The sequence below is a fragment of the Lygodium microphyllum genome, chromosome 14 (assembly GCF_053477565.2).
Source record: "Lygodium microphyllum isolate KBCC chromosome 14, Lygodium_microphyllum_v1.1.10, whole genome shotgun sequence".
NCBI classification, from domain to species: Eukaryota; Viridiplantae; Streptophyta; class Polypodiopsida; order Schizaeales; family Lygodiaceae; genus Lygodium; species Lygodium microphyllum.
This window is the reverse complement of record NC_141148.1, coordinates 9272557-9283734: the sequence shown is the minus strand read 5'-3', so window position 1 is coordinate 9283734 and position 11178 is coordinate 9272557. Positions and strand designations below refer to the sequence as shown.

The 11178-nt window shown below is 37.8% G+C and overlaps 1 protein-coding gene across 7 annotated transcripts in view; it reads left to right on the top strand.

Annotated features, from left to right (window-relative positions):
- Positions 1-746: 746 nt before the first annotated feature.
- Positions 747-11178, top strand: part of LOC148025309 (uncharacterized) — a 140134-nt gene continuing 129702 nt past the window's right edge. For 4 of the 7 annotated variants that reach the window (XM_087692341.1, XM_087692344.1, XM_087692338.1 and 1 more), the window contains exons 1-5: positions 747-1001; positions 1095-1254; positions 1787-1925; positions 2083-2195; positions 2274-2832. In XM_087692341.1, the coding sequence (XP_087548467.1) occupies positions 1166-1254; positions 1787-1925; positions 2083-2195; positions 2274-2832 (900 nt within the window). In that variant the 5' untranslated portion in view covers positions 747-1001; positions 1095-1165. Of the gene's footprint in view, positions 1035-1094; positions 1255-1786; positions 1926-2082; positions 2196-2273; positions 2833-11178 lie in introns of all 7 variants that reach the window. The other 3 variants (XM_087692339.1, XM_087692340.1, XM_087692343.1) reach the window with 3 other exon arrangements.

Below are 11178 nucleotides of genomic sequence, written 5' to 3'. Positions count from 1 at the left end.
AGACTATGAAGAACGTTGGACATTAACATAACTCAAAGTGTGTATGGAACATGTTGACTACAAAATACAGACTAATCCCTGTAAACATAAGCAGATATTGTTGTTGGTAGGCACAATATGCCTCTAAATGAGCCAAGTCATTAACACTAATAGAAACTAGTATCAAATACTTAAATAGTAATATTTGGTTGGATGTAAGATTCATTGCGTTGTTTTACATTTTGGATTTCTTTGTGTTTGGCCTAGCATTTCTTTACATGCTAAGGAGCATCTCGTGGCTACCAAGAGCACACAAGAACACTAACTAAGATATCTCATCCATCTTCACTGCTGCTGCAGTACCCCCCCAAAGCCTATGGGGAGTGGTACTTGAATCTTTGAGCAAGGCAAAAGGAGAAGATCCTCCTTCACAATCACTTTACCTTTAATCTAGTGTCACATATGTTTGCTCTTACATATAAGGCTTTACAATTATAGCCGGAGGTCTTAATTTGTCCTTTTGTTAACTCCCCCTTTCATTCAATGTCTTTGAAATGGGCTTTCTTTACTTGTGGGTTTTGACTTGGGATTTTTTACTTAGATCATAATTACTTTTGCATCTAGGGTACATGAGCCAGTAGACTTTCAGCAAAAAATAGCCCTATTGGAATGGTTTACTATTGAGTTGAGCCATCTTTGAATTTTATAATTGAATGAGCTTCACAAATGTATGAATTTTGATGGGTTCTCAATGGGGAACCCTTCATAAAAGAAAAAATTGACAGGCGAGGACGAGAAGAAGGGCAAATTGTTTCAAGCTGTTCAACTAATCGATGGCGTTCATCTTCAAATTCCACCAATCAACTTGCTCAGATTGCACCAGAAAGCGTCAATCTATTGGGAAAAGGTGGCCGAGAGATTAATTGTTTCAGGCTGTTCAACCAATCGATGGCATTCATCTTCAAATTTCACCGATCAACTTTCTCAAATTGCACCAGAAAGAGTCAATCTATTTGGTCAAGGTGGCCGTCAATCTATCGGCCCCCTAACCCTAAGTATGTTTTCTTTTCAAGAATTTTTGGCAGTTTACAGAAATGTAATCGAAAGGTTGGCAGGTTTCAAAAAGGAACGTTTTTGTGCGTAGCAGCAGCAGTAGGCTAGATTCGTCGTCGTCGTCGTCGTCGTCATGGTGGCCATGCAGCAGGCTTTGAGGCGTGATGTGCTTCAATGGCTAGTCTCGCTCAACCTTTCCTTCCCCATCAAAAACATCAAAAGGTCCGTTCTCATGTGTACCTTTCTCGCTGATTTCTCCTTTGTAATGGAAGAAGAGGTGATCAGATTTTTGTATGAGTCACATGCTTGAAATCTCAAATGCGCGCCTGTTTTTGTAGAGTCGTAACAGTCAACAGCATATGTTTCTATTTTCTGAGATCTCCTGGAAACATCCACCTCCTCATAATGTTTCTCCTTTCAGTGGACGTGATGATAAGGAATATTTTTTTGAATAGAAGGAAATCATCAACAGCATATGGTTCTATTTCTCTGTGGTTTTCTCAAAGCATCAGAGCGAGAGGCATATCAAATGCTTATTTATTTTCTGTGCATATAAAAAGTGCTTAGAGATTGAGTGTAGCCAGCACATCCAGAAACATACCATTTTAACAAGGATTATCATTCAATAATTCAGTTTGTCTCAATGTCTTCGGTGAATGTATTGTGTTTTCTGATATCTCCTGCCAGTGCTTCCACCAAATTTGAGCACAAGATGATTCCATGCTGATACTTTAAAAACGTGGAAAATTTTCAGAGATTTCTCGAATGGCTTCTTGGTCGCAGAGATATTGTCTCGCTATTACCCACACGATGTTCAAATGCATTCTTTTGATTATGGAACAAAACTGGCTAAGAAAAAGGACAACTGGGAGCAGTTGAAAAAGATATTTTGGGCAAGTTCCTGAGATGTTTTCCTTTTTTCCTTCCACATATTAATTACCATGTTTATTTTTCTGTGTTAGGCTCGAACTTTGAAAGAATGCAACAGGAAGAGAGTCATTCCTCCTTACTAATACAGACCTCACATCTAAGTGTTTCATATGACTGCAGAAGGAAGACTTTCCATTTTATCAAGATGAGATTGATAATATAATCAACTGTGGTTCACATGATGGTGTCAGCCCACTGCTAGAACGATTGTACGGGTTCCTTACCCATAAAAGGTACGAGTTGGTTTCAGAAATCTTTCAACGTACTATGCATACATATGGGTTTTACAGCTACATCTTATTGGTCAGCAGTGTACTGAAGTATGAAGATTACCATGTGCTTACATCCTTTGTTTATCTGAGTTGTGAAAGGTATAAGCCTATGGATGTTGGTGTTGATAAACTTTGGCTTGGAGTTCCTGATACAAGTTTAATATTCACCAGTGGAGTGCCGGCTTTGAGTGAGGAAGACAGAAGCATTTTGACGAGTGGGGATGGTGATGCTTGCCTTTTGACAGATTCACTAAATAAAAACCCTATGCAGAGTTTTGATTCAACACAAGCAGCTGGTGAACATACAGATGAACAAGCTATAAAAGGGGAAGTGGAAGGGCAAAGAGAAGAGACAGCTCTTAATTATGATAATGCAGCAGATTCATATAGCACTGAGGAGAAAATGGTGGCTTCTACAGGTGATTCAGGATTGTCTGCTGTGATAAGAAAGCATGGTACAAATGCAGTTGAAAGAGCAAGACAGAGAGATAGAAGGCTGAAGGACAGAGACAGTTCAAAGGCAAAATCTTCACAAGAAATTGCTGATGAACATAATCAGAGAGCTACCTCTTTTGCATTTCGTAGCCTCAATAGGCAGGTCTCAGTCTCCCTCTCCCTCTTCCCCATCCACCCCCCAACCAAATTTTTTTTTTGGTTGTATTAAAATAATAAATTTCACATAAGACTGATGCAAATGCATAGTTTTAGAGCTGTAGATGAAAAACCATACCATATGCATACCAATTGCAGTGCCTAGTGCATTGAATATTGATCCCATGGCAAATATATTGTCATCAAGCAATATCTTAGAAACTTTCATTAATCGAAAGTTTGCACCTTAGGTTTAATGATCATTTGAAAGTTTTGAGTAGTAAGTGACTCACTTAAATTGTAAAGCAAGCCTTGAGCTTAAGTTTGGTTTAGTGAGTAGCTCACTTATGATCAATGGCCAAGTTATTGATTACCTCTTAATACAAAATGAGGTTGGATTAAGGAGTAGCTAGTTACTCATTTAGAAAGTTAATCTTGGCTATTCGGGGTCTCTTTTGAAGCAATCCAAATTTGGGGAGAGCCATTTTTCTCTTCCTAACATGAGTTAATAGTGCATATGGAGTTGGGATGGCAGCCAATCTTCTCCTTTCAGCATGGAAAATCCATTGACCGGCTTTGTAAGCTAATTTACAGCAAAGAAAGTTGCTGGTTTTGACCTAATTCTCGGTAAAACAAGTTATTATAGCATTATGGGCTGAGATTCTTTTTCTTCCTTTAAGCCTAGTGCACTTTTTGGTTAACTTTGTCATGAAAAATGCAATTTTCTTACAATTTCATCTAGAAAAGTTTCTCTATTTGTTAGAGGAACAGTGTGGGATTAGTTATGTTACAAGAAATTACTAAAATTTAGCCATTTTATCACATGGAAAATACTGGAAAAAATTAGGAAAATGCAAGGCAATACTTAATGAAATGCATATTGTAGAGATCAAAGTAATTGCCCTTTGTTTTTGGGCATGAATTGAATGTTGCTTTGCTATGGCAGTAATGTAGATCCGAAGTGTAGGTCTGAATTCAATTAGTTTGACAGTAAATTGGGTATGCAAAGGTTAAATCATTGGGATTGATGCAAAAATAAGATTGAGGCTTTGTAAAGTAAATTGGATCAGTCTAGAATTGAGATTTATATTGTTTGCAATGGGTGATCAGATTTGCACCTTCAATGTTACTTTTTTAGATCAATTGGACTAAGTGCAACATGTATTCTTATGCATTATACTTTTTAGTGTGAATGGATAGATTTGTTGTGTATTTGAATAAGATTGATAATAGAAATCGAGGATACCATGCTGGAGACAAGTTTGGGCTAATTTAAGAGCGAGGTATATGGGATTGGTGTAAGAGTATTGGTTTGTGATAGCAAGTCACTTGTATTTGTGTAAGCTTTGAATAATAATAAAGAAATACCGAAAGGGATGCTAAACTTTGGAACTTATCATGTGTTGTAAATCGTACAAGAGCATTTTAGCTCTCCTATTGAATGAGTCTTTTGTTTATTTATTGATTTATTTCATGTGTGTACAAGTTATTTATGATCATTGCTCTTTAGATTATTTGTGAAGGCTAGTTTCATTGAAAGACAACTTTTGAATACTTTAGAAACAACCGAATTGGATACATCTAATCATTGTATACATACGATAATACCAAGGCATACTAAGCAATATATCATAATCCTCTATTGATACAGTGAAGAACTCTTTTTTTTTCATATAACTCTAAATGTGTAAACAAAGCTTCCCAATAAGAGATATGATAGGCTTTGCATGGTCCTTGCATGCCATACCAAATTTTCCCATGGGTCCCATCTCATTCTCTCTAATGCCTAGATAGGCTACCATATTTGTGGAAATAAAATTGACTCTTAGTCAATTGGCAAAGAAAATCAATGCATACTAATCTTTGATCTTTCCCCATACTCTACAAAGCTTAGTAGCATAATCATCATTGGACTGATCATTGACTACATCAAGTGGAGAACTAGTTAATGTTTTGGGTCTCTTACCCTTTGTATCCTCTTTATTTTCAACCTTTTTTTCCTTGTCTATTTGGACATCTCCTTGCCAAAATGCCCCTCATGTTCACAAGTAAAGCATTTATTTGCAGCCATTAATTTCTTACATTGAACAAAGCTTTTCCATATCCTTCCCTATTGTCTTTGCCTCTTTCTGAGCCTATTTGCAAATTTGCCCTTCTTTTTAACCTTGAAAGTCTGCTTTTGGTGACTTTTTGTCATCACTCTTTAGAAGCTTGTCTAGGAGACTTGACCACAGAAGATGATGTAGGCACATCCATCTTGTATGGAGGATGATGATGCTATTATCGATGTAAATGTCCCTCACACATGGCATACTCAAGTACTTTTTAATTTATAGCGTGAGATTTCTCGACATCCTTTGCTTGCTAGTCTAGTTGACAAGACATTGGGAGATTATCCATTGTCTCCTCATTTGTGATATTTGGTGCAAGCATATAATCACAAACCGTATGGAGGGTTGGAGGGATCTCTTCCTAGAGATGGGGAGATTTTTAGCTTTTGAGATGCTTAATATTTAATTGGTTTTTCTACCATATCAAATGGTGGGTGTGACATGTTTATTGCACATGATCTACATGTCTCACGTAATGTGGAGGGGAGTACTTTTTTGCAACAAAGCATGAGTAGGATTTGTTGTCTCAATGAGTTGTACATGTTAGTCACATTGGTTTTAATATAAAAATCCTGAATCTCTTTAGATAGCCTACAACAATACATTTCAATGTGCTCTAAATTTTTGCATCGTGATGTATTAAAATTATGCCATGTGGTCATTACATGAATCTCAAAGGTACTTATTAATCATGTAGAAGTAAACATTTGCTTAAATTGAACCCATGTTGACGGTGCTTTATCTTGTATCAAGACTATAGACCACCACTACAATGCATTTCTTTTCAGAATAGTAGTTGCCTTTCAGTTTTTTGAGGACTCCATGAAGTTTCCTCTTGAATAGGCAATATAAAATTGCTGAATATATTGTATCTTTACCACTCCGATTGTTATTTTTCGAATTGTTCCTTGGTGTCAAGTTATCATAGGTATGTGGTTGCAAAAAATTTTGCACTTGTTGTATCAACATTTTAATGAGCTTTAAATGGTGTATTAACATAATGAATAGCTGGACTGCATAGATACATTACTAAACATGTTGTTGTGCCCTAAATTGTCTTGAAAGTGATGATGAGCAAAAGAGGGAGAGACAATGAGACAATGAGATGGAGAATGAATCACACAATTGTATTACAATAGCTAAGAGCACATGTAGTTCTCCTAAATATCTAGATCTCGTCTTTCTAGATATTCTGTAAGTACATGTTTATATGAGTATATCCCATTATTCTAACATTCTCTCTCTTTAAAAATGATAACAATATCTTCTAATATTCTTCCTCCCTTCTTAAAAGGATATAGGATTTTCTGTTGCAGTACAAAGACTTTCTACCAATCATCTTAGCTATAAGAGAAGTAAGATTACAATGATGAGTTTAGTATGAGACCTTGTCATTGTTGTTGCTGAAGGTATACATCAATCGTTGCTTACAATTATTTAAGGGATGCAAGTTAATAATGAAGATCTTTGGGATGTGGTTGATGGATACCTTGATGAAGAGCTGATCACTATAGTTTGCTTCATGATAGACTTAATAAGAGATGGGCTTATCATGTAGGTAGATGATATATTGCAATTAGAACTTGATAGTAGTGGAGTGAAACAATGGTGAGAGAAAAGGATAAGATAGCATGTTTGTAGATGGAGAGATGATTCCAATGTTATTAGATACCATAATAAGAGAGAGATTGATAAGGTGCTTGTGATTTGATCTTTCAGAAGGTTGCTGATGAATACGGAAGTGTAAAATAGGAAGTGATTAATAAGGAATTTCAAGCATGTTATCTTTGAGAGGACTCCAAGAATTGGGCATAACATCTTCAGTAATAGTATACTTGGTGTCAGTGTACTCTTTTATCTAAACAAAGTAGTTTGTGCAAATGTGCTTATGTGTTTCTTTGTACTTTAGGCATTCATTTTCTCCCTTTCAAAGTCCAAGATAGTTGGCTAATTTGAGAAAGATAGAATTTATTAAAGAACACGGTCCAATAGAGAGGCCACAGACAATGTCTTCTTGGGCCTTGAGATGTAAGGTACGAGGGGTGTCCCCTTCTTCAATTGTTTTTTTCAATTGAGATTATGATAGAGTCTTGAACCTTCTATTTCAGGATTCAAAAGGAGAGACCAATAGGTGTGACAAACATTGTAGTATTGAAAGTGACCGAGAGAGCAAGAACATGCTTGGATGAATCAGTTGAGAGTATGATAGCATAAAATGGAAGAGTCATGAGAGAGAGGTGGGTATGACAGGTCTAGTAGAGGATTGGGGTTATCCACCAAAGTATTTTCTAAGTAGTCCATTAGTTGATAGGAGAGAGTGAATAGTGGACTTAATAAAGATACAAGGATGGAACATATGTATTGCATGATGTGATAGAAATTTCTTGTGATGATGTGTAAGGATGAAATGAGAGAAACACTTTAGATAAGGGAGAACATTTAGAGTTTAACAAAAGAGGAGAGAGTAAGCATGTGGCAATGAGAGCTATGAGATAAGAAACAACAATACGATTGGTAGAGATTGAGATAGTGAAATGCTTGGTGGATGTTATGATAGAGAAGAAGATAAGGGGTTTTGTGATAGGGAGAAGTGATATTGAGGTCGCGAAGAGAAATAGATAGGAAGCCAATGTTGTAGACCAGAGGATACATATGTAGAGGATAATAGTTGAATGTAAGTAGATAAGGCTAAGAAAGTGGCGAGAATATCTTAAAGAATCAATGATAGGCCCATAGATGAATAGTGACCCTAGTAGTCAATCCTGCCATTGCTTCTATTGCTGAAGTTATTGTAGGTATTGGTAGACCATGAGGAAAAAATGGTCTTGTCAGTATCGATGATGATGTTGACACTGGATGATGCAATTGTATCCGTGTTGGTTGATGTTGCTATTGTTTGTAGTTGCTAAAGGTGTATTGCAAACAAGATGGACAGCAGTTGTTTGATGATAATGGTAGCAATAGAGGCCGGTAGCATATATAGTGGAAAAATGGGATAGCAGGTTTACTGGCCTAGGGCAGCACTGGCGGCGTCTTAGAGGAATGCGAAGTAGGGGTAGATCTAGAGGAACAACTTGCAAAGGTGGTGGAGGTACTGCATGCCCCAGGGATGGCAACAGCGTCAAGACTATCGACAACTCTTGAAGACGAGGTACTTGCTACACTGGGCGAATGTATTGATGATTGCCAAATGGCATAGCTTTGATGATTGCAGCGCCCTAGATGGTAGATTTTGGAAACACATTATAGCTAGAGACATGCCGTAAGTTGTGGTGTCCATGGTTGTTGGCAATATGCTTCTGACTATCATTGCATGCTTGGAAGTTTGGTGGGAACGCTTGCTGTATAGATAGGAGAACGGTGGACGTTGGAGAGCTATAAGTTTGTGTTGACATGTATGGTTGGTCCTTGTAGAGGAGGTGTCTTGAGGCTCCCGTTGGTATTAGAATGACATAGTTAGGGCAACTATTGGCACAGACAAGCCGATGGGCGATAGGGACCGGGTGTTTGATGACAAGGTACACCTTCGTAGCCTTCTATAAGGCCACATTTCTCGGGTGTAAGTGGTGGGGCTGCTTTATGCCACCAGCTAGCTTGACAAAAAATCGTCCTTGAAACTCTTGACATAGAGATGACTTTTGCAACGAAGAAAAGCTCTCAATAATTTGATGCAAACTCAATGAATGAAAGTCAAGATGAAGACTAGATAAGATGAGCTCTAAGATACATGTAAGATCCTATCAACCTAGGATTGGTTCCATGGTTGTGAGTGATGGAGAATGCTAGGCCATCAAGAGCTTGGTGAGCTCTGATACCATGTCGTGAAAATGATGGTGAGCGAAAGAGGAAGAGACAATGAGACAATGAGATGGAGAATGAATCACACAATTGTATTGCAATAGCTAGGAGCTCATGCATATATACATGAAAGTTATAGATATGGTAGATTTTCTTACTAAAGTATCCTCCACATGTGGTAGATCTATCTTATCTACTCTCCTAAATATCTAAATACTGTCTTTTTAGATATTTTGTAAGTAGACGCTATATAAATACATCTCGTCATTTTAACATAGATATCATGTCAACAGTGCTATACATGGGATTTTGCATTCCATTGGCCATACTTGGATACATTTGGCCTTGCATACCTTGAATAGGTGGCTGCATACCATGTACATTCTGTCCATGCATACCCATGGCTGAAGTGTTTTGAGCCATTGCTTAGAAGTTTGGTTCATCTTCAAAGTAGCCCGAGCACTAACATCTTGGCTTGTGACCAAACTATGTGCCTTGTCGAAGATTAGGCATTGCATTTTGCCCTTCATTATGTGTATTTTCAAACTAAGAGGCATCATCATAGCATGATCCCATCTCAACATATGAAGACATTCTTGCTATAATGCTCAACTGAATACAATTTTAGTATTAAAGCAATGCTTTTGATTTCCAATCAATGTCACAAGCCCACCAATTTAGGGTTCTTCATGGTATCTCGATGATGGAAACATGAAACTAGCCTTGCTTCTTGGAGAGGGTGGTAATGACCTGATTAAACATCAATTATAACAAGCATGAAATTCACATAAATTGAAAGCATAGATGTTACCACTTAATCTTGGACATTGGACACTTATTGTACCTAAAAATGACACTCCTTGCAGTATTTCTTTATCTTGTATTGCAATTGGAAGAAATATACTAAGGTAACTCTAATCTTCTTTGCTTTCCAATGGCCCTTGCTATCATAAATGGCCCGAGTTTGCCCCTTGCCATCATAAATTGACCCCCCTTGCTGTCATAAATGATTCCAATGTCCCCATTAATATGGGGAAGAAGCCCCCACCAACCTGGTGCACCTCCATGATCCGATTTTAAAGAAGATACACTCGACTTTTTCTTGTAATCACCTCTTGTTGTGTTTACGTATTGGTAGGGATCTTCTTAGTTACTTATCCCAGTATTAGCGAAGGAGCAATGGATGATGGACTATAAATTGAAATTTGTTTAACTTTGACCGAGGAAGATGGAATTGAATTGAAGAATGGTACATAGTCGGTGTATCCTTACTCCAATTGGGGGATCTTGCCCAGTGTCTAGCTTTGATGTTTGTAAGATCATTTTATTTTTACACAAAATCCAAAGGATTTTTCCATATTTACCTTCAAGGAGTTATTGGGTCCGATGCATTAGAATCAAGTTGTATGTGGCCTTAATGATTTGCTATATCTTGTATTGTCCAAAGTAGTCAATCTAATCTTCATTTGTGTAAGTACTAAGACTCTTTGGGAGTTAGTTGTGGATACCACTCTTGATTGGCTCTTGACATGGGTCGGTGGGTTGGAGACTGCTTTGGCGATGAATTGTTTGAAGATATCTTCCCTTCTGCTTTCTCACTTCTCTTCAATGTCAAGGTTTCATATCAACACTTAGGCATCTTTAGAGTGTACCTAGCTTTGATACCATGTAAAGAAATACTCCAACAAAATAGATACAAAGTGTATGACAATATCACAATGATAAATAGTAGAACGTAAAGGTGAAGAGTAACTTAGAGAGAATGTAAATGAATGGTAAGACACACTATGCTGAAGTGAATACAACGACCTCAAACTTGGATGTCTCTGTGTGGACTTAGGTAGAGATGAACTAAAGAGCGTGTCGTATTCTAAACGGATCCCGAAACACAGCAAGAAGCGATCAGCTGCTGTAAATGTAGACTCTGCAGTTTGGACAGGTTGAATTTGGCAGGAGGTAGCAGGGTGGCCTGCACAAACACCTCCAAATGATTGCTGCAGTGAAAACATAGAACCTCCAATCGGGGCAGCAGGTGAAAGATGATGTCTTGGATCAGGCAGGCTGCTGCAAACTATAAATGCAGCCTTATGCTGCACCAAATCAGGTAGGTGACAATTGCAATGCTGATGCCAGCTGTATGGTAGGCTTGCACACTGAAACCGCAGCCCAGACAAGGTTGCAACAGCTGTGGAGTGTTCAATGATGGCTGAAAATGGGTCATCTATAGCAAACGCAGGCTGAAGCAAGTTGGGACAGGTCACTAGGGACTAGAGGCAAGCTAGCTGCACTATAAACTGTGATATTTGCTAGTGGAGGGGTGTTGATTGAAACCAGCTTTCCTTCTCGGATAGGGTGGTAAAACTTGATCAAGCACTTAATTACAACAATCAATTAAAGAGCATATATTGAAATGCACACTTCACCTTATCAATCTTGGACATTAG